General features: G+C 40.6%; 1 protein-coding gene across 2 annotated transcripts in view; it reads right to left on the bottom strand.

Annotated features, from left to right (window-relative positions):
- LOC140471179 (uncharacterized) overlaps positions 1-23,507 on the bottom strand; it is an 81,924-nt gene that overhangs the window by 48,076 nt on the left and 10,341 nt on the right. For both annotated transcript variants that reach the window (XM_072567067.1, XM_072567068.1), the window contains 17 exons: positions 21,376-21,408; positions 20,733-20,765; positions 20,576-20,629; positions 20,188-20,289; positions 17,445-17,522; positions 13,797-13,841; positions 13,572-13,625; positions 13,043-13,096; positions 12,874-12,927; positions 11,955-12,008; positions 11,723-11,776; positions 9,899-9,943; positions 9,621-9,674; positions 8,816-8,860; positions 8,267-8,320; positions 831-929; positions 307-351 (listed from right to left, as the gene is read on the bottom strand). In XM_072567067.1, the coding sequence (XP_072423168.1) occupies positions 307-351; positions 831-929; positions 8,267-8,320; positions 8,816-8,860; positions 9,621-9,674; positions 9,899-9,943; positions 11,723-11,776; positions 11,955-12,008; positions 12,874-12,927; positions 13,043-13,096; positions 13,572-13,625; positions 13,797-13,841; positions 17,445-17,522; positions 20,188-20,289; positions 20,576-20,629; positions 20,733-20,765; positions 21,376-21,408 (957 nt within the window). The remainder of the gene's footprint in view (positions 1-306; positions 352-830; positions 930-8,266; positions 8,321-8,815; positions 8,861-9,620; positions 9,675-9,898; positions 9,944-11,722; positions 11,777-11,954; positions 12,009-12,873; positions 12,928-13,042; positions 13,097-13,571; positions 13,626-13,796; positions 13,842-17,444; positions 17,523-20,187; positions 20,290-20,575; positions 20,630-20,732; positions 20,766-21,375; positions 21,409-23,507) is intronic.

The following is a 23,507-nucleotide window of genomic DNA, read 5'->3' as shown; positions in this document are numbered from 1 at the left end:
AAGCCACTCAACACCTCGCCGGCCCAGTAAATTAGGAGAGAGGTCAGGGTGGGCAGCTAGGTGGCAGGTAGGGCAGATGGTGCATCTTACAAAACCCCTCACCCCTACACCAACACCTGCCTACTGTTGTAAATCATAACATAATTGCCATCCTTATAATAAGTATCATGGGTCTAGAATTCTCCAGCATTTTAAAATCACTTACAATTAAATGGGTGTCAGATGAGAAAATTCAAACCTATCTTGACAGTTCATAGATAATTTTAGTAAGTGCTAACACCAAGTTTATATTTAAGTTATACTTACAGCAGAACCTTTGGCTCCAGGAATACCGTCAGTACCAGGGTTACCCTGTCAGAAGAGACAGAAGACACATAAGTCAATATCATGCATCAATATCAAAATAGTAAGGCACAAATAATGTTTATATTTCTAAAACATTTCTTAAAAATAATGCTTATGTGCTTAATTGAAGAATATAGTTGCGCATTCATGATTTGAATTCTATATTTCGTTGATCTGCATTCACAATATTTAGGATCAGAAATTGACAGATGTAATTGGATGTAAATACAGAACAAATGTACTCAGGAATGTAGACAGCTACACCTGGGCTGAGTACCTCTAGGCCACACTGGGAAAAGTCGAGCCACTCAGTGTGAGTGCATGATCAAACTACGACAGTCACATAGCCTGAAGACATACAACACATGAAGGATGGCTACTTGTTATTCAGTCTGCGTTTAGCAGCAGCCTGTAAAGTTATGTGAGGACTGTCCCTTGGTGAAAAATTACAAAATGCAAGTCTGGCGATGGATTCAGTAACTTACAGGAGCTCCAGCAGGGCCTGGGGATCCGGGGCTTCCTGACTCGCCTCTTGAACCCTGAGCGCCCTCAGGACCACGAGCACCAGTTGGACCAGCTTCTCCCTGGGTGGAATGAGAAAGGAAACAGGCATTAGGACAGTGTGCACAATCCAAAGATATGATCAATTTAATAAATTGTATTGACCAATCTGGTTGCATGTTATAGCTGGTTGGCTGCTTCAACAATTTGAAAGGATTGTTGAACTTTGCATCATGAAAGCTGCTTTGGAAAATGAAGCAGTTGTTTCTCCAGTCTTCATGACAAAGGGAAAATCCTTAGGTTATGGGTTAGGTGCAATGATGAGCAGCACCACTCATTAAGGTTCAATGGATGACATCCAGAGCCAATGAAGTAGCATAAATTAAATACAATAGATTTACAACACCCTTAAGTATGATAATGTCCCAAATCAGTAAGCCCAAAGCATCGCGGTATCCTTAGTGATACACAATCAGTAATATGGACAAAGGATGTCTAATGGTATGGATATGAACTGTACTTGGTGATAAAGGAGTGGGTATGACTCATGGCATGGCTACATGCCATAGTATAGGCCACTTCCATTGATGCTCTTAAGAACCATGACTATATCTATGGTTACAACAAGTCTTGAGTGTGGTGCTGCAAAAGCACAGCATGTCAGGCAGCATCCGAGGAGCAGAATATTCAATGTTTCTGGCATGACCCCTTCATCAGGAATGAGGCTTGTGGACTGGGGGGGCTGAGAGATAAATGGGAAGGGGAGGAGGGGGAGCTGGGGGGAAGGTAGCTGAGAGTGCAATAGGTAGATGAAGGTGGGGAGAAGTTCCTCACTTTCTCCTGGTTGATTATAACAAGCCTTGCCCAGTTAGAAGAGCAAGGTCTTGGCCAATGGCATTGGAAGGGACATGTCCAGTGAATAGGATATGGAGTACCACCAGTGAATGGGTGCAAGTCATGTCAATTGATCTAGCTAAAGACTTTTTAATTATACATTTATGACCCATACCTAGTGATACAAGCACAGGTTTTGACCGGGGCAAGGGAGCATGAACTGTGACATGACCATAACCATAGGTATTGCAATATTCAGTGATGTTGGTTTGAGAATGTCTAGTAATTTTGATTTGGCTATGTTCAGATGTATTGGTATCCAATGTTTCCAGTGATTTGGACATGTCTGTGCCCAGTGGCATTGGCATGAGGTACATCCAGGTATTTGGGTGCAAATGCCGACTAGTTTTGGGCTTAGATGCCTCCTGTGATTGGGCATGATTATGGATAGTCATATTTGTATGGAGTATGCGTGATGAGTTAGGTATGGTTATGCCAAGTGATGTTCATAAAGTGTACTTCTATCGATATAGTTATTCCCATTTGTTCACAGGATGTGAGTGTAACTGGCAAGGTCAATATTTGTTGCCCATTTCTAAGTGCCCTGGAAAAGGTGGTGCCTGTTGGACTCAGTGGCATTGTCAATGCATGTCCCTGGAAGCTTTCTTTCACAATTCAATTACCCTTTGGCTGAAATGATTGAATGTCCTTGTTATCTCAACTTTGATATCTGAATAAAATTCCTGGACTAAGTTTAGCAATTTGTTTTGATAATTTTGAAAACTTAACTTAGGTCATCCCAATGTCTCCTCTTTTCGTAGAATTATAGAATGGTTACAACACAGAAGGAGGTCATTCAGCCTGCCATGTTTGTGCCAGCTCTCCAGAAGAGCAACCCACAAGCTCCACTCTGACTTTCCCTGTAGACCTGCAACTGTTCTCTTCAACCGTTTATTTAAATTTTAAAGAGAACTTGATTCACGTTGCCTTCACCACACTCTCCAGCAGCGCATTGGACATCCTGACCAATCCCTTCGTAAGAAAAGCTTCACTTCATATAACCTCCGCTTCTTTTGCCATTCAGTTTAGACTGGTGTCCTCTGGGTCTTAGCTCTCCCATCAACAGGAACACTTTTTCACTCTCTCTCTCCATTTTGGGCAGAGTCCTGATGACTATGAATATCTCTGTCAAATCTCTTCCCAATCTTCTCAGAACTCAATTCCAAAGAAGAGTCATAGTGGAGTCAAAACATTAACTGCTCTCTCTCTCTCTCTCTACACACAGATGCTGCCAACCCTATTGAGTTTCTCCAGCATTCACAGTTTTTATTTCAGATCTCCAGAACCCAATTCAGGATGACCTAGTGTTTACAACAGATTTATCATAAATTCCTTGCTTTTGCATGCTGTGTCTCAATTCATCAAGTCCAGATCCCATTTGTCATCTAATTTCTCAACCGTCCTATCAGCCTTAACTACTGGTACACATATACACCCACAACCCTCTGCTCTTGCATGCTTCTTAGAATTATGCCCTTTACTTTCTATTGACTCTTTGCGGTTTTCCTGACCAAATGAATCATATCACACTTCTCTGTGTTACAATGGGCAGACACAGGAAAATGTATCAACCTGTCTCTGTCACAATCTTAACATTGTGTCCTATACATCTATATTAATATAGATCAAGAAAAGCAAGGGTCCAAATACCGATCCTTGAGAAATTCTCAGTGTATCTTCCTCCTAATTTGAAAAAAAAACTATTTCCTCCTGCTCTATGTTTCATGCCACTCAGATGCTTTTTACTGTCCTGCCACTGTTGTTTATTCCATGGATTCTAGGTTTGTTTATCAAATCTCTTCTGGAAGTCCACAGAGATTGTATTCCTTCATCAACTCTGTCTGTTACCTCCTTGAAAAAGTCACTCAAGTTTGGCAAATGTGATTTTTTTCAACAAATCAATGCATCCACACACGTGCAAGTAACTGTTAATTTTGCCCTGGACTGTTGTTTCTTAAAGCTTTTCCACCTCTCAGGTTACACTCTTGGGATTGCAGCTGCTGGGCTTATCTTTCTACCTCTCCTTTTGAATGAGGGTGTATCATTTGCAATTCTCCAGCCTTCAGGCACTACCCTGAGTTTGAGTTGGATTGGAAGATTGTGGCCAGTGTCTCGGCAATTTCCACCCTTACGCCCCCTCACTATCTATGGATATATCCCATCCAGTCCTGATGATTTATCAATATTACATTCAGTCAGATTTTCCAATAGCTCCTCTTTATCAACATATTACCCATCCAGTGTCTGCAAAGTTCTCATTTAATACCTTAGCCCTGCCTTCTACCTCCATGTGTAGATGTTAATTGACTCCACCTCTTCCTTTATGAACCCTTTTACTATTTATATCCCTATTAAAGACTTCTGGATTTCCTTTTATATTAGCTGCCAGTCTCTTCACATATTCTATCTTTGCCTCTTATTTCTCTTCCCATTGAACTTTTCACAGATTTGCACTTTTGCTACCAAATGGACATATATCCTTTTGTAGTCCTGGCTCTTGTTGCCCCAGCCTTCTCACTTGTGGGAATGTACCTTGACTACACCCGATCTATCTTCTCTTTAAAGGCAGCCCATTGTTCAGTTACAATTATGGCCTGCCAGTCTTTTGATTCTATTTTATCCAGGGCAGATCTGTTCTCAGCCAACTGAAATTGGCTATCCTCCAGTTAATTACCTGCCCCCAAAAATCCCAACTTCCTTTACATTTTCTGGTAAGGTAAATTCCCGATACTCAAAATTACCTTTGTGATGGTCTTTGCATCTTTTTAGGGGCAATACTGCCTACTCTGTGATCATGTGATATGATTCAGTGTGCTAAGAATGACCCACAATGAATTAGGTGGGGTATAGCTAACAAATTACAGAGCCAGAGATGCACTAGCCAAGCTTTAGTTAAGGAAAAAAAACACAAACACCTGCATCAAGTCTGAACAAAGCAGTATTCAAGACATTTCTGAATCTCTTACTAGTTACATTTAAGCAAGATTATTGAATCAAATATATTCCTGGATCAACTTTGCTCTTGGGCAGCACGAGAATACTGAATTTAAATGAAGAATATTCAGACTCAGCCTGCCTTACTGGACAAACTCTCTTCTTTAATCTGTGCTGCAATTCTGGATCATTTACTATGAAGTAGCTCCAGATAAAAAGGAACTTTTCAACTTAATTTTTGAATTCAGATCAAGGGTCACAGCTAATTGTGTTGGAAGTGTACCTCTGAGCCACAGACAAAAGATGAATCTGAGTTTTTCCCAAATGTATCCAAAACAATATTAGAGAAAGCTATTCAGGTTATGGTTAAGGACACTGACTCAAAGGTCATAGGTTCAAATTCCACTTTGGCAAATTGCGGAATTAAAAACATTTTGGATAATCAGTGTGCTGGCATCAGAAAACAATGACCACAAAGCTGCTAGATTGTCACCACAATCCAATTTTTTCACTGATGTTCTTCAGGGAATGGAACCTGCCCAGACTGGCCTATTTGGGACTGCAGTCCCCCACTGAAGTTAACTCTTAATGCCATCAGAGCAACTCGGGGCCAGGCAATAAATACATCATAACCCAGACTCACAAGACCAAAAGTTAAAAAAAGACATTGCATTTATACAGCAGCCTATCACACTATCAGAAGCACAAGGAAATCACTTTTGAAGTGTAGTGCCATTCTGTCCTAGCAATGTCTTACAGAAAATAGCAATGAGATGAACAACCGAGTAAACTGATTTTATCATTATTATTAGTTGAGGGAGGAACATTGGCTAACAATCAAATATGATGAATCATTTAATGGGGTTGGATGATGCAAGATGTTTATCTACGAAGACAGAAAAATCTACTAATACAATAGCAAACTTTGAACCCAGTTGTTCAGTGGGAGCTGAAGTAAACAGCAGTGATGGGCTTGACTTGTGAGCAATGTTATATTTGGGACTTTTGGATCACCAGGAAGTGATATCTGAGTGTGCTCACTGTGGTAAATTAGCAATGTTAGTCTGACAGTACAATTGAAATGAGACAATGGGACCAATTTTAACAATTAGGTTGAAACAATGGATCTTAAAGATATGTAAATTCAGGTTCATTTTACACTATAGAATTTCTCTTTTCAGCTCAGCTTTTATCTGTGGACTTGCTGCATTTCCTCTATTTTTCACTTTCCTCTCGCTTGTCTGTTTTTGTCTCGTGTCTGATGCCTGCTTTTAATAACTTTCCCAGACATGTAAAATCTGTCTCAGCAGCATGTAGCATATTATGGTGAGACATGTGACAGAATGCACTCAGGCAGCTTTTTAACTCCATTATAATGTAAGGTGGGGAGGATGGGGGGGGGGGGTCGGTGGGGAGGGAGGGAGAGAGAGAGAGAGAGATCCGGTTCCCTTTGCAGTATTATTCTTCATGTCTGGGGGAGCTATCTGCTGCTGGTTTTCTGGTCTTGGTTTCATGTTATCCAGCTCACCAGAACACTACATGACCCTTTAGAAAACTGTCAGTTTCTCGATGAATACACTAAGAATGAGGAGCTTTAAGCCAAAATTAACACACTTTTTATGCTTCCTTACATAAAAAAAGTTAGATATCAAATCAAATTGTCTGTTCATTATCGCTACACCACTATAATCTGACTTGGGCTTCAAAAATCAGAACCAACACATTTTTTACAGAAGAGCTTTCCATGAGTAGTCCGTGTTTTATTTGAATTTTGTTTCTTAGCTACAGACTTCGTGCCTCTCCCTGGCAACAGGGGTGACATGATGATTCAGTGGTTAGCACTGCTGCCTCACAGCATCAGGGACCTGGGCTCAATTCTAGCTTTAAGCAACTGGCTGTGTGGGTTTCTTCCGGGTGTTCCGGATTCCTCCCACAGTTTAGGTGGATTGGCCATGTTAAGTGTCCAGGGATGGGTGGGTTGGCTATAGAATCATAGAATCCCTTCAGTGTGGAAACAGACTGCTTTGGCCCAACAAGTCCACACTGACCCTTCAAAGATTAACCCACCCAGACGCATTCCCCTATTACTCTACATTTACCCCTGACTAATGCACCTAACCTACACATCCCTGAACACTACGGGCAATTCAGCATGGCCAATTCACCAAACCTACACATCTTTGGATTGTGGGAGGAATCTGGAGAACCCGGAGGAAACCCATGCAGAGACGGGTGCAAACTCCACACAGACAGTCACCCGAGGTGGGAACCAAACCAGGGTCCCTGGCGCTGTGAGGCAACAGCGCTAACCATTGAGCCACCGTGCTGCCCTCTGGTGGATATGGGTATAGAGGGGTGGATCTGCGTGGGATGCTTTTTGGAGGGAGGGTGGGGTCAGTACAGACTTGATGGACCAAATGGCCTGCTTCACACTCTAGGGATTCTATCATTCTATGAACAGTCCCAAGCCAACTGCAACCTTGGAGTCAACATCTGACATATGAGTTTCTAACCACATATTTGCGCCATCACCCAGCTCCCTCAAAATATCTCCTGACTTTGTCCCTATCTCAGCTTCTCCACTGCTGAACCTCTCATTCATGCCCTTGTTCTCTCTAGACTCGGCTATTTCAACACACTCAAGGCTGTTCTCCGACATTTTAGCATTCATTTAACAAAATACCTCCTGTGTGACTTTGTATCATATTCTGTTTGCTTTATATCCTTCCTGTCAAGCACTTTAGAATGGTTTATTACTTTAAAGGTGCTATATGAACCAAAATTGTTACGTTAACCTTTATGCATAGGATGCATTTCTATTCAGATCAAATGACATTTTAAATAATTTCTGTTTCAATTAAGATATCAGAAGATGTATTTTTAATTAAAGAGACAAGACCGAAATAAAAATGGCAAGGACAGGGATTATGTTTGAACTAAACAAAACACAAACTGTGAGATAATATTGTGGTAAAGGGCCTACCAGCCCCCACTATGATTCTCCTGATTCAGGTTAAAAGGATAATGGCCAAGCTACCCAGTAAACTAATTCACCTTTTCGGTTTCAAAACTGACAGTTTGATCATTCTTTCAGAAAAACAACATTTTGAAAGTATTTTATGAGTATGTCCTTCAAACAGCATGGGGGTTCAAACAATGAATGAGGTCTAGTTAAGCAACCTCAATGCTTATATTGCAGGTGGAATATAAATGAATACCAGTTGTTCATCGGTATCTCTCACTCGGTGCTCCTGCTGCACTTCATGGACTGATGAAAGAATGTTGCCTGTGGCCTCAATTCGCTGTGTACATTTCTCAGTGAACTCCAGGCTCAAAGGCTTGCTTTATTTAATCAGCTTGTGGCTTTCAGAAGTTGGGATTCCTGCCCTGCTTGTTATCCCGCCAAGTCTCTTTCTTTCTCTCTCTCTCCCCTGGACTTCACAGGAGAGGGTGGGTGCGGGGTAGGAAGGGGCCTCTACATCTCTTCACATTCAGAGCAGACCCGGAGAGGAATGCCATCACACTGCTGCTCATTCAGGCTGTTAACAGTCCAGAACAGCTTTAGCAATTACCACTAACAGCCTTCACTCACCTTCGCGCCTGGAGCACCTGGGAAACCGGGAGCACCAGCAGGACCAACTGGACCCTGGGGGGGAAGAAAAGACATGGCAGAGATTTAATCAACACTGTGAAATAGAAGATAAAGCCAACATCTGAAAAGAATTAGCCAATGTTAAGAAACAACAGAGAAAAAATATTTCTATCTTTTGCAAGCCAAAAGACCAGTGGTGTATAGTACTCCCATAGACAAAAGTCTGTGAGGAGAACATATTAAAACTCTTTGCTTTAATCTCTGCATTTTGAACCACAATGCCTTATTATCTGAGCTGGATAAAGCATCAATAAATATTTCAAACTATATTATGACAAGCAAAATTAACAATTAACTAAATAATTTGATTTAACAGTGTTAAATATTGTCATTGCAAAATAAGCAAATATAGTGAGAACTAACCAGATTATAATTTGAATGCAGTTGTGAGTGAGTACAAAACAGGAGATGTACTTTTTTGGTTGAACCAGACGGGATTTCCACACCTGGCAATGTGTGCAAAACCTATATTTAACTAGAGATACTTACTGGAGGACCGGCTGGACCAGGCAGACCATCGTTACCACGGGCACCCTGTGAAATAAATGGGCAGGGTATCAGTGTGACATCTCAGTTTTCATGCAAACTAGCATTGTCTGATTGCTTTGAAGAACAACTTAACCGTAAAATAAGCACAAAATGTGACTGTGTCATTGTGCAATAGATGCAGTAAGAATCTGAACCAGCAGTAATGAGGAGAGAGATAATCTACTGTATTAGTCGAATTGTAGAGCACTGAAGGAGGCCTATTCAGCCCATCATTCCTATGCTAGCTCTTTGAAAGATCTTTCTGTTGAATTCAATAGACTCCCCTTTCCTATCTATCCCATTGCACCTCTGTCAGTTCTCTCAAAGAACTTTTGCCTTATTCTGACTTTCGTGACTTTTCTTTTGGCCCATTTAAACTTCATCTGTCCTGGTTTTAAAATGTGGGGCAAATTCTTACAGGGGTCCAAGTAACATGTGCTATGGCGAGATGTGAGGCAGAATCAGGCAAGAAGACCCACCTCAACACTGGCAGCATCTCACTCCATTGTTTATGCTTTTCACAGGTGGCATGGTGAGATTCTCAGTAAGCCTTGCAGTGAGAAACCTTCCAGAAAACTCCATGCAATTTGGACACAGTCAAGAGAACATAAGACTCAGCCCAAAGTTTCTAAGCCAATTTAAATCTGAGATTCTGTGTGAATGTGAAATGAATGCCACCTATTGGATGATATCAGCTTGCTGTGTACATTTGATGTCGATGCTTGCCATTTATATGAAAGTAGTTTGAAGGTTGGGATTTACTTACAGCTGAACCAGGAGCCCCAGGACGACCTCTCTCACCAGGCAGACCACGTGGACCCTGCAAAGGAAAGATAGCAACCCCTCTGAGTCTCACAAATACATGATGATGGTTATCATAACAACAGATGCTGTTTAAATTTGATGCAATATATAAAATGTTCCAACATGACAATCAAAATTTTGAATCAATACAATTATAATTATAACAATAAGGAATGACAGTATGCTTTTGTCACTTTATGAGGACCAATGCTTGCAGCTATATGGGAAATTCCTACTCACCATAGGGCCAGGAGCTCCATTCTCTCCAGCAGCACCTGCTTCACCCTGTTTGGAGAAAGCAGAGGAGTTATCATTTTGAGAATGGTCAGTGGCCAAAGTGCAGCTAAAGAATAGAAAGGTCAGCAACAGCCATTAATGATAATCCCTCCATGATCAAGTGAATATCTGATCTTAAGTTTAACATTTTCAACTGCTTCCTTTGTGATTTCTGACTTCTTCTCAACTGCCATTTCAATGTGAAACAACCTCAATCCCCAGACGAACCCCTGTAACAACTACTAAAGACAAGATTGTCCAAGTTTTCTCATCTTCCTTTTTGTTATGAAACCCCTCTCCTGTTGTTGCTTGGGACACGCCAATACCAATATATGTTAACCCCACCCTTATGTATTGACCTTAAAGGTCAAGGTGTGGCATCTGCCTCGAAAGACTTTCAAAACCTCATGCTGAGTGTTTTATACTTTATCTGAGATAGCTGCGAATATTCAGGGATGGAGATTCCTCAGTCTCGTGCATTCTCAGCCTCATTCTCTTTTAATTAATCCATTGAAAGGAAATTTATTTTCTGTTGGACAAATTCCAAAAAATATGCCAATTTTAAACAATGATCTTTACTTATGGCTTGGGGCTACAGATTAAATCAGCAAGATTTATGCAAGAACAGAGCCCCATGTCGTAAACTTCCATCAGTTCGTTATTCTGGAGCATTCTAAAAGCTACTTGAGCTCTTCTGGAAGTCCAGGAGGAAAATGTTATGGTGCTGCACAAAGAATGCTGAGTCCACTGCTGAATTGGGCAAGGGGCCTGTAATATGCAGCAAGGTGCACTGGTAGATTGTTTGGAGTGAGCCCTTGTGATACTGAACTAGACACTGAGGATGGCTGCTTTAAAGAGGTGACCAAATATACATCCTTGCCCTCCTCTTGCCTCAAATGTGATTGTGTTTTCTATATGTTAATTCACAGAACTTACAACATCAGGTTCATATCGAAACAGATATCTAGAAGTTTATTAACAGCTAATAATGTAAATGATATGAAATCGCACACTTCCATGTATAGTCAGAGTTTATACGTTGGGTTATGTTGCTAAGGTGTAGTCCCTTTCTAAGATCTGTGCTACAATACAACAGCGTCCTCCTGTTCCATTACAATCTCCACAATTACCAGCCTTGTTATTGGTGCATTAACAATGGATGGGAACTGAAACTCTCTAAGGTGCTCAGCCTCACCTCCTCACTGTCATTTATAGCAGGGATGGCAACTCACATCCATTGTGGAGGAGTGAGTTGGGGGGGAGGGTAGGAAAAGAAGTTAAGATCTCATCCTTGGGGGTGTGAATTCAGCAGAACACCTCACTATCATTTCCTCTATGTACTGCTTTGGGAATTACTCGAAAACAAGCAGCTTCAAGGAAGAAAGCTCAGACCCACGTTATTTGCCGGTGTCAATTTTAAACACAGACTTAAATATGGGCCAGAACAATTTAGACTGAATGTTTCAATGGAGGAATATCCCTCACAGACATTTTTGCATAGGTCTATCCCAGACTAAAGTATAACAGGTTTATCCCAGATTGGGATATTTCAACATAGTACTATTCCAGACTGATTTATTTTTCACACAAACTGTAAAATCTCTAGATAAGCCTGGCCTGAGCTCCAATATTTCTCTACGTTCTATTTTCCAACCTGGTACATTTCTGGACACCTCCTATCTCAAACTGCATTTGTTCAGTGAAGACCCCCAATAAACAGAAATTTCAAAAGTCCTGGGCTTGACTACACAGTTACACTCCAATGAAGTATTAAATTATTTTCTGTACCTTTGCACCTACAGCACCAGCTTCACCTTTAGCACCATCAAGACCTGGGTAACCCTGTGAAGTAAAAACAAAACAATGAATCAGGTTAAAATCACTTTTATTTAATTCAACATAGGTAGTAAATCATACGGCCCTGAAGAATGGCCTTTGCTGTTTAACATTGAATATTTGTTAACATCAGCTTTATGTGTCACAGTTTAGCCTCAGATATCCAAACTAGTCTGATACTGACCCTGTGACCTTTGACACCTGGAAGACCTGGGGTTCCTGGGAAACCACGAGCACCCTGGGAAAATAAAGGAGAAAAGGTGACTGAGGTATAAATTCAGCAAAATTATCATCAATTATCAGGATAACCATTCTATTTCATAAAGGCACTGAATGCTTCTTTCACTTCTGCACAGGGCCAAGATGCAGTTTTGTTTTTTATTTAGTACAAAATGAGAAAAAAAATAATCTGCGTTTATGCCATAAAGTTATAGTTTTTTTGCAGCAAAACATTCGACATGTGCTGATTTGTCATAACAGAATTGCTCAGGCCTATACTGATTGCTGGGCATTTCGTGCAATGCAACATGTAGTGACTTGTAGTTAATGATGCTTTCATGTAAAAACTGTTCTGAAGCTGCTGAGAGACTACTTGTGTGAATTTTGTAATACTGGTCAGTATTCATTCATAGTGTAAGTGCTCCAACTCTGATTTGTAATTATTGTGAAGGCATTGGCTTGTGAGACAGAGGCCACGTGTGGAATAGAAATCTTCACCTGGATTATTGGAGAGCGGTGTTAGAAACCTGACTCAGCTCAGTCTTCACATCCTTGGAGACTGTGCTAATTCCAGAATTAGACCCATTCGAAAGTCTTCTTTAGAAAACTGAAGTTACTTGCTAATTTCTAATCTACAGGGTTGGATTGGCCGTAGCTCAACGGAATGTCATGTCTTTCTGTCCTTATGTATCATTCCTCTTTCATGTTTTCTATTTTTCTTGTTTTCTTTTAAGCATCTGGATGTTTATTCACTGTGTTCTACTTTGGGAGTAAAATACTGACCATACAGGCAGATATGCCTGTGAGCTAGCATAATGCCAATTTCAGTTAGGAATGTTTAATCCAGAGATGATTGTGTTACTTCAACTTGGACATTGCTGTACCTGTGGCCCTGGGGGTCCGCGTTCACCGGGTTTTCCGGATTTTCCAGCCTCGCCCTGTGGGATAGATAGAATCACCTGTTAGCCCTACCTGTGTTACCATGCAGCATTGTCTAAATCAAGTTTAAAACCATGAGAATTAAAAGGTTGTCAGTCACTAAAGAGAACTTACATCAGAACCAGGTTTACCAGCAGGTCCAGGAGGACCACGAGGACCCATGGGACCCTGCAACAGAGAAATGATCATTTATAACAGAGAATCACAAAGGTCCATTGAGTCCAGGACCAGGAAGAGACATTACCCTTTCCCCTATCCTTGCCCAAATAAAAGCCGTCAAACACTCTGGTGAGTGATGGCCCCCAAGTTCAGTGAATAGCCACAGAAAGGGATAGCAAATACAACTTCCCCATTATACCTGTTCAGGTGCTATCAATTGTTTGTTCCTAACTGCTGTCAGTACTTCAATCCTAATCCCACTACCTTCTTTTAGTATATTACAGCACTTACATTTTCAAACCTATACCACAATCAAGAATATACTGGGTTATTGTCCTTTCTGTAGAATCTGGAGTTGAGAATCTCAGATTCACTGTTAGGATCCAGTTTTACCTGTGTTAGTGAAACAGGTTTTGAATTACGACTGGGCTTTTCTGAAGAGTCCGGATGAAACGGGTTTAGTCATGCCGTGCTGGGTACTTACAGCAGCACCAGATTCGCCAGGTTCTCCAGGAGATCCTTGGAACCCTTGAGGGCCCTGTCAAGAGAACAAAGCCATTATTGACAACTCTCAGGACTTAGTACCTCATGTTACAGGAAATTCTTTTCTCTTATACGTAACTCTTTTCAGTCAGTTCTGTGCTATACTCATTAGATTTAATCCTTAAATATTAACCACAATAAAGAGGGTCAAGCAGTCAATACTTACGGGAGCGCCTGTGGGTCCTGGGGGTCCTCTGGGTCCCATGGGGCCCTGGAAATAGAAAAGAGAGCCAGTGAGAGGTGGTATGGACCTGTAATGATCAACACATGATTTCTTATGCACACCGCAGTACTTTGGGATGGGTGATGGCATATTGATTTGGACGTGAGGTACCCATAGACATGATGCTAGTTATAAGTTGGATCAGAGGTTCAATATGTATGATGTATGATGTTTGTTGTATAAAATAAGATCAAGTGTGTGCAGATGGAGGACCTCCATGGGTACCTGGGGAACCATTTACAGGTGTTTCAGATGTGAGTCTAAATGTTATTATGCGACGAACTGTCCAAAGTGAAACAGAAAGGTTCGTGAAGTGGCACATGAAGCAGAGAACTGAAGGCAGTAAACTATGATAATCAGCAGTCTGCAGGAATAATATGAATCACTGGAAGCTTTATTCTGGTAGTCATGGATTCATCTAACTGTGTCGTATTAGATAGAGGTGGCACCTCAACAGTGTATGGAACTGATTGCTGAAAATGTCATCTAGATTTACTTAGTCGTAAGGATCAACATAAGGACAGGGAGATGAAAGTTCGACTTGCAAGTTCATGTTATTAAGAATGGATTTGTAAGAAGCTTCATGCATGCATAAGGAGTTAAGTATTTTTGGATGTTTGTGTGCTGAAGGGAATGTGGGTATAAGTAGTTATAGGCAGGTATATATTGGTATAGATATTCTAAATTAGTATCAAGAGGATATAGGTCCAACTGGTTCTAAAGAGGGATATATAGAGGTGTGGAAATAGGTAGTCATGATTCTAGCCCTTTTACTTGATCCAGCCTACTTCAATGATTGTTACTGGTGGTGAGGAATATCTACTTTCCAGCATTGAAGACAAATGAAGCAGAACTGGCAAAAATGTGTTCCACAAATAATTCTGATGATGGACACAGAAGGAGCTTCGAACACGGGATGTGGAAGATGCGAATGTGATTTGACAGACCAAATCATTCAATGGACAAATAGTTTCATTTTTAAAAGATTAATGTCTCTCAAATCCAGTGAGAATACTTAAAGAGTTTGAACATGAGATCCAAGCTGCTCCCCTGAAAGGGTTTTGGGCAATATGAGACAGGAAAAGGGAAAAACATTGGGTTAGTGTGTATGGTTAGGTCCTGAAAACTTGTAATGAAAAGTTGAAAAATTATCCTTGTTTATCTGACAGGAATTTTATTGTGAAACTGCAAGTTAATTATTCAACAGAAATATAAGTCAGTTGTATGCACTGATGACAGACCATGAAGATGGGCACGGTGGCACAGTGGTTAGCACTGCTGCCTCACAGCGCCAGATACCCGGGTTCAATTCCCGCCTCAGGCGACTGACTGTGTGGAGTTTGCACGTTCTCCCCGTGTCTGCGTGGGTTTCCTCCGGGTGCTCCGGTTTCCTCCCACAGTCCAAAGATGTGCAGGTCAGGTAAATTGGCCATGCTAAATTGCCCGTAGTGTTAGGTAAGGGGTAGATGTAGGGGTATGGGTGGGTTACGCTTTGGCGGGGCGGTGTGGACTTGTTGGGCCGAAGGGCCTGTTTCCACACTGAAAGTAATCTAATCTAATGTGAGAATTGGACTGTTATCCTGAGATGGAGTTTGTACAGAAAGTTGTAAAAGGCCACAAGGTTATTGATGGTGTGAACATTAAAGTAGGGTCAGGAAGACAGGAGAATATGACAGAATCAAAGACTGTCGAGGGCAGTTCTAAAGATGGAAAATAAAATCTGAAGATGAAGCAGAGCAAATTCTAAGAATTAGGAAATATTACATTGTGATTGAAAAGCTTTTGAAATGGAATGTCTGAGGCAGACTGCAGCTTATAAAAGCAACAAGAAAAAACTCAAGACAGTGAGCAGCAACTTTGTTCAGGATTAACACTGATGGTTTAAAACGGTCAGCACACAAAAGAGATTGTTGTGGTGTTGATTCAAAGAGCTTGAAAGGAATGTATAGAGAGAAACATGTTGAAACAACTTTGAAAGAACTCTGGTTACAACACCAAAGGCGCCCATAGAGGCAAAGAACATACACATTAAAAACAAACAAAATGATATAAATAAGACATCAAAGGAAAGACAGGTTAAAAAAAAGATTATATCCTAACATATAGGAGAGTGGTCTACAGAAAATGACTTAATTGTGTAAAAGGATTTCCAACCAAGGACGTAGTCAAATCTCCACTGGGCAAATTGAGAATGGGATTAAAAAAATCAATATTATGAGCCATGTTCTGAAAATGACAGTGAATAAGGAAGAATGAGAAGGAGAGATCATTTAGAATCAAGATTGGTAGCAAAAATTGATTTAAGAGTAAATTATATTAGTCTTCCAAAGACTATAGGGTCAATTCAATAGTCCATGTTCATTGTGGAATGTTACCGAATGCCGATCCTGTGATCCCAATGGGATATCAATGTAAATCAATCCTGTGATCTCAGTGGGATATTGCTGAAAGCCTAGTTTTATGGAAGGGTGCAGCTTCTAGTGCATCTCTCTAGTGCAGCTTACTAAACTAGCATAAAAGACTGAGGAATTTTGAGTCATGTCACATTAATTTGTGCTTGAAATTCCTTGTTTTTCTTTTACATTTAGCTCAATAAGCAACACAATCAAGAGGAAACACCACATCCTTGTGTTTTCTGTAGCTAAAAGCATCATGCAAGTATGAAAACTGGAGTTTCTTTGGTAATATAAATGGACTGTCTGCACTTGAGCTCCTTGCTACTTATGGGAATTATACGCGCTAAACAGGGAGGAGTGATAAAGGGGCTCTCTAATCGTGCTGCAAAAGAAAAATGATAAGGCTATCAATGAGAAGTGACCATAGTGGAAGGTGTTGGGCTGCTGCAGCCTGAGAAGGTTGAAAGCAATAGAATGTGATTTGGTTAATGTAATGGATTAGACAGGTATAATAGGACAGCCTGTTACAGTTTACTCAACAGTGACTGGAGAGAATGGCCCAAACCTCAAGGGTGAGGAGGACACAGAGAAGATAATTGATGGCTGGATCTGCATAGCTTTGTCAGTTGTGGGGCTTATAAATAGGTATAATTTGTTTGGGGTATAGATCACAGAATGGTACAGCGCAGGAACGGGCCCTTTGGCCCATGATGTTGTGCCAAACATGACGCCAAATGAACGAATCCCTTCTGCCTGTCCTTGGTCCATGTCCCTCCAATTCTTCATATTCATGAGCTTATCTAAATGTCCCTCAAACGCCCCTATTGTATCTGCCTCCGCCATCACCCCTGGCAGCGTGTTCCAGACTCCTAAAGAACATATGTGGACAGATAAATGATGAAGGCTGTGTTTATGAGGACTATGTATGATGGAGTAGCGATGGCAGGATGTGTGCATTCATAGTAAATATGAAGGCTACATGTGAAGGGCATAGAGGGTGAGGAATTGCACAAGGTTTTCATTAGGATTAATTTAACACTGCACACAATATATCCTTAAAGAATTACAGCAGGATTTAGACACAAAATGTATATTATATGACTTTTTTAAATTGTTTGATGAAAGCAAGTTCATTGCATTGCAATCAAAGGTGTCAGAGGCTGGAATATTGTTGGGAAATAAAAGCCTATCTTACCATTGGTCCTTGCATGACACCCATCTGAGCACCTCCTGCCTTCTCATCAAACCCTCGTGCCATTTGCGAAGCAAAGTTCTGTTGGAGTACAACAAAGATTAAAATCACCATGATTCACTGTCAAAACATGTATCATCTGTGCTGGAAACTCGAGCAAGAACAATATCCGACATCCACATGCATAATATTACAAAGTCTCAAGTCATTACTGTTGGTCTAATCAGGAGTTCTGCATGATGTTACACTCTTGTATTTCATTCTCTGGGGGACCTGGCTTCAAATTCAGATGATTGGAACAAGTCTTCTCCCTCTGTTGAAGTTTACAGTCCTACTGTCTTGATGTTGTTTCATGTGGGCCTACATTGTGTGGAACAGTGCTCGTGTCCCTAGCTCTGCACCAGGAGGCCTGGGCTCAAGTCCCACCTGCTCTAGAGGTGTGTCATAACATGTGCAAACAGATAGACTAAAGATACCTACACTGTAAGCCAAGCCCATTCAGTGGGAACAATGGACAACCTCACCATTGGAATTGGAAAATAGAAAATGGAGACTGAGGCACGTTATTTGGCACAACAAAGAGAGGTGTTATTTTAATTTGCTACAAACCATACAGTTGTGACACACAGAAGGAGGCCATTTGTCCATGCCATCTCTTAGCAAGAGCAGCCCCCCTGCCTTTCTCCTGCCTCCCTGTAAATTTTCACTCTTCAGCTAATGATCCAATTCTCTTCTGAAAGCTTTGATTGAACGTGCTTCCTCCATTCAAACAGTGTATTCTTGACCCTAAGCACTTGCTGTGTGAAAAAGCTTTTGCCAGCTATCTTAAATTTGTGATCTCTATTTCTCAGTCCTTCTCCCAATGGAAACAGTTTCTCCGTGTCTACGCTGTCCAGATGCCTCATTGTTTTGAACACGTCAATCAAATCTCCTCTTAACTGAAGTGTAACTTTCTTTACAAGATCACTATGACTTTTATTTAAGTTGTCAGTGCATAGATGCAGGTATTAGCCCCACTGATGTGGGATCAAATAACAACCTATGATAATGTGCTGTCATTGAAGTTTGTTTGTTCTATTGGATTACAAATGGCAATTACAAGGAGCTTTTGCCTTGCCATTGAAGTCTTGCCTCTAATCAGTCTGCCTTGGCTGCTATTAATTTTATGATACTGTATTTGAAGCCTCTTTAGCTCTGAGCTAAGCTGGAACTGATATAGCACAAGCAGAACAACAAGCAACAAATGTACCAAATGCAAAGATACTTTCTTGTTGCAGTTATCAAATGTTTCCCTTCCCCTTATTCCAGCATAACTAATTTTAGCAGCTAAGAAGACTAAAATGGAAGACAAATTGGGAGACTGTGACTGCTCTGGGTTTTGGTGCAGGTTGTGAACTCCATCCAACCCTTCTTTTCCACAGACTTTCTGTAAAATACACTAGTTAGTTCTGACTGCTTTGCTCACTAAAGCTGGAGTCTGCTGCACTTGCTGATTGAAAGCTTGGAGGTGGAAAGGCAATTTGACTAGGCAGGTGGAAATTTACTCTGAATCCCACTGCCTTCCTGTCCCTGCGAGTACTCAATTCTGGATGCAAAGGCCCATGGTCAACCATCTTTGGGAGATTACCCTGTGCTCATCAAGGGCACCTCCCCACAAAATCGCGTCCTCCACCCCTTGTAACTGTACCCACATTAGCACTGTATCTTTGTTTCATATTGTTTCTCCTCATTCTTCCAACCCAAATGAATCACTTCACATAGATCGACATTAACTTTCATCTGCTGCCTCTTTGTGCCATTGCACCTTCCTAACCTTTTCCTCTTGAAGGAAACTACCTCTTAACAGTTCACAAGGCTTCCAAGTTTTGTGTCATCTGTAAATGTTTGACATTTTTTCTGCACAACCCAGAAGCTAACTTCTGCTGACTCATTGTAAGGCTGTCACAAGCTAAGGTAATTCATATTTCTAGAACTAATATATCTGAGTCACTTTGCCAAGAAAAATAACAAATCTACTTTTGCATCCTATGGACACCTTCCCCAATTGATTTGATAACACTAACTCATGGAGACATTTACTATTGACTAACCTGGGTTGAAACTCTCTGATATTTTGTGTTATCATCATCTTACATTAATCCAAGTAGAAATGCTGGGGATTTGTTTATGAGGTTTTTTTTGTTGCATGAATTTGGACAGCTTTGATATTTTTGGATCTCAGATTTTAAAATGACATTACAGTCAGAATCCACACGTTGGCGAATGGCTGCCAACCATCTTGTAGCATCGCCATCGGGCCAACATCAATTTGAACTAAAATGGCCATGATGTGATTAATGTTTTAAAAATCGTGTCAGCCAAGATGAAGATTATGCTCCTGCCTGAATTCAATCCTGCATCTCCTGACTTAGATTCAGACTGAGAGCTTAGAACTCAACACTGGCTTGTTATGTTTTGATCGCAAAAAAAAGTTTTAAAGATCAGGAACTTCTCTCCTTCAGTGTGTTTGCAGATACATGTGTGTTTGTACATACATGACTTCAGTGAATGACACAGCTTAACTATTAATGATGGTTACACACTGCACAGTGCCCATGTTATTGGAATCACTGTCACCTACATCTTAAAAAGTCATGGAGTGGAGAGAATAGAAACTTATATGAAGAAAGGATACGATTCAGACTCGAGAAGTAGAATAAATTGTGAAAGGAGCAAATGAAGCTCCTGTCAGTTCAGTGATACTTACTCCGCCAAAGTCAGACATGCCGGATGATCCAGGTGGTCCGGGTGGGCCAGGGTTTCCAGGAGTTCCAGGTTCCCCATCTCTACCACGGGGACCAGGCGCACCCTGCAATGAGAATGAAATAGAAGACAAAGTTCAAATCATGCACAACAAACAGCAAACTTCTCACGACCGACTCCCAGTTGGAGAAATGCGACCTTTACACGTACAAATCATCTTAGTTCAGCTCTCAGCAGCGTGTTCTAGAGACACGTTTTTCTGATTCCTGCTGCAGTCTCGAATCCTGAAACACATCTTGCTAAAGACACCCTGCTAAAGCCTAAAGTTACGACACTTGCGCAGAACCATAGAGTCAGAGACGATGAAAAATAAGTGTACTAAGTTCACTCACAGCTTCACCCTTCTCTCCACGTGGTCCCCTTAAGCCTTGCTCTCCAGATGGTCCCTAACAGAAAAACAATGCACAAAAATTGAGGTTTAGAACACAGTCTAAAATGCTAACATCATCAAAGAGTAGAAGATGGAGCCTTTCCACATGAAGTGCTTACCTGTGGGCCTGGAGGTCCCCTTGGTCCTACAACCTGGGACAAAGAAAGAAAAGGTAAATGAATATACAGGGATTCAATGTTTGCAATCTTATTGAGACTGAGGGAGTAGTATTTCAACAGTAAATAAGGTCCTTAGAAATCAAACATTCAAATACTTAAAATCAATATTCGTGCTTAATACCAAAGCTGAAACTATTCCAAGGATGTTGAGCCAAGTCTTCAGCAGCTTAATGTCTTCAGCATATACTGGATTAGTGGTGCTGGAAGAGCACAGCAGTTCAGGCAGCATCCAACGAGCAGCGAAATCGACGTTTCGGGCAAAAGCCCTTCATCAGGGCTTTTCCTGATGAAGGGCTTTTGCCCGAAACGTCGATTTCGCTGCTCGTTGGATGCTGCCTGAACTGCTGTGCTCTTCCAGCACCACTAATCCAGTATTTGGTTTTCAGCATCTGCAGTCATTGTTTTTACCTTAATGTCTTCAGCACTTTAGTCAATATAGGGATCTGATAAATGCTGAAGCAACCACAGCCTGAACATGCCTATTCTTTTCACCTTGATGGTAAGGTGAAAGGCTGGGCCCCAGGTTTAAGCAGAGAAGTTAACAGAATTTCCAGTTATAGTTAAAAGCATAATTGCAACTTACATCTTTAATGTCCCCTGGTTCACCTTTTTGTCCCTAAATTGATTTGAAAGAAGAAAAGAGCATTAGTCTTTAATGTGGTGAGTAGAAACAATGTGAAACAGCTTAAATCTTATTTCCTCATGAGCACTGAACAGTATGTATGTATGTAAGCACACGGTCAAAGTTTATATATCGGACTGTCTAACCAGCACTTTCACCTGTGGAATTCACATCGATAACACAGGTTCACTGTTGACAAGATGAGGATTGAAAACCATGCAATATGCTAACCAAAGGATGATTTGGAGAAGGTTTCAGAAAGATGGACAAAGCTAAATTGGAAACTATTGGGGTATGATCAGCCAGTCCTGTTTTCACCAGTTGAATCTTGTGACCTATGGAAGAATAAGGTAACCATGTGCAGAAGAAACAAAGGATGACACTTTTACTACTATACAATAGGAAGATAAGCAACAAAGTCTTTTTTGTAAGAATTGGAGTCTGATGATTTGAACACAGAAGAATGTTTGGATAAATGATCAACTTTCATGAATAACAATGATCAAACAGTTGACTTGTGAAGTGTGGACATATATTGATAAACCTATATACAGTGAAGATAGTTCCATAGAGGAATGTAGTATGGAATTTAGTAGATTGTATACAAGACTGCAGCTGGGAATTTCTCAGTCTGTGTTGCTATTTAAATTATTACACTATGCTAACGTAGCAAATGTAGCCTTCTAGTTTTGATGGGAGTTAAATTTGTAGAAAGACACACATTGCTTGGACAAATTTCGGAAGCAATAAAAAATATCCATGAAAATCATTCAAGGTGCAAATGGGAAATTGGCCAGACAACGGAAAAGGGCCAATGAGCTGGTGAGACCAGCTAAACACAGTTCACAGGAGACAATATCAAAGACAAACTTTAACCAAGAGAAATGAGAAAGAAATGCTTTTGAAAATTGTAAAAAGTGAAGAGAATTTAGGAGTTATAGTAAAAGACAAATTCCCAGCTCGGCGAACAGAACCACAACAACGAGCACCCGAGCTACAAATCTTCTCCCAAACTTTGAGTTATAGTAAAAGACTGAACTCCATGAGTGCAGAGAGTGTGGTCATTTGATGTTTTAGATATGATTCAAAATACTGTTAAGCCATGAACTGTCCCAACTGGTATAATAGAGCATTTAACATTAAACATGAAGTGCAAGATTCAGAGGAAGAAGATGGAGATATGGATAAAGCGAGATCATATTGGTCACAAGAAGTTTCAGTGCAGTGATGAATGTGTTGGTGCTAGTATCTTTTAATTGTACAGTGTTAGACAGTGGATGCACATCTACAATGCTCAGAATTGACTGGTCAAAATGCTACCTAGACTCTGGGTAATAGGGACTACAACAAAGTAAAGAATTTGTAAATTCCACCAGAATAAGGCTTGGAGATGATAACATATTAATATCCTTAAGTCAGCCATCAGTGAAGAAAGTGAGAACAAAACTGGACATGGAAAATGTTAAAGATTTTGTATTTGGAAAATTAGCAAATTTGCAATTCACACGATCTGAACACGACTGTATTCCTTTAATAGAACATATCATTCCTTCTCTAACAGCACTGTGGGACAATTTGCAGCATATAGACTGCAGCAGTTCAAGCAGGCAGCTCACCACCCCTATCTCCAGAAGAAACTAGGGAAGGGCATTAAATGCTGGCCTGTCAGCAACACCCACATCCCACAAATGAATCAAAATGAGAAAAGAACATCTCTAATGAAGAAATTAAAGAAATGTTGGTGACATCAGGTGGTAGAAATGTAGAAGACAAAACGTCAATTACCTTAAAATTACACAGGCAGTTTATTCCATCCACCCTCTAGAAAGTTAAAGCCTTTCACAATGGACGCAGAAATAAGGCAGACGGAGTATGAAAAGGAAAGGCTATGTGATAGATGTGAAACTTGTAAGCTGTACTGAGGGACACTGTCACAGCCTTTAGTAAGTCTGCCCTTAGCAAGGGATTTTAATACAGTAGTGGCTGAGACGTAAAAACGTGGAATAAAGTAAAAAACAATTTGTAGATTTGGAAATCGGATTTCATGACTTAATAATAATGCGTAATAAAGATAAGAAAATATTGTGGATAAA

Source organism: Chiloscyllium punctatum, chromosome X (genome assembly GCF_047496795.1).
Source record: "Chiloscyllium punctatum isolate Juve2018m chromosome X, sChiPun1.3, whole genome shotgun sequence".
NCBI classification, from domain to species: domain Eukaryota; kingdom Metazoa; phylum Chordata; class Chondrichthyes; order Orectolobiformes; family Hemiscylliidae; genus Chiloscyllium; species Chiloscyllium punctatum.
Note: the sequence above shows the minus strand (reverse complement) of the source record. Positions and strands in the feature narration are given on the sequence as shown.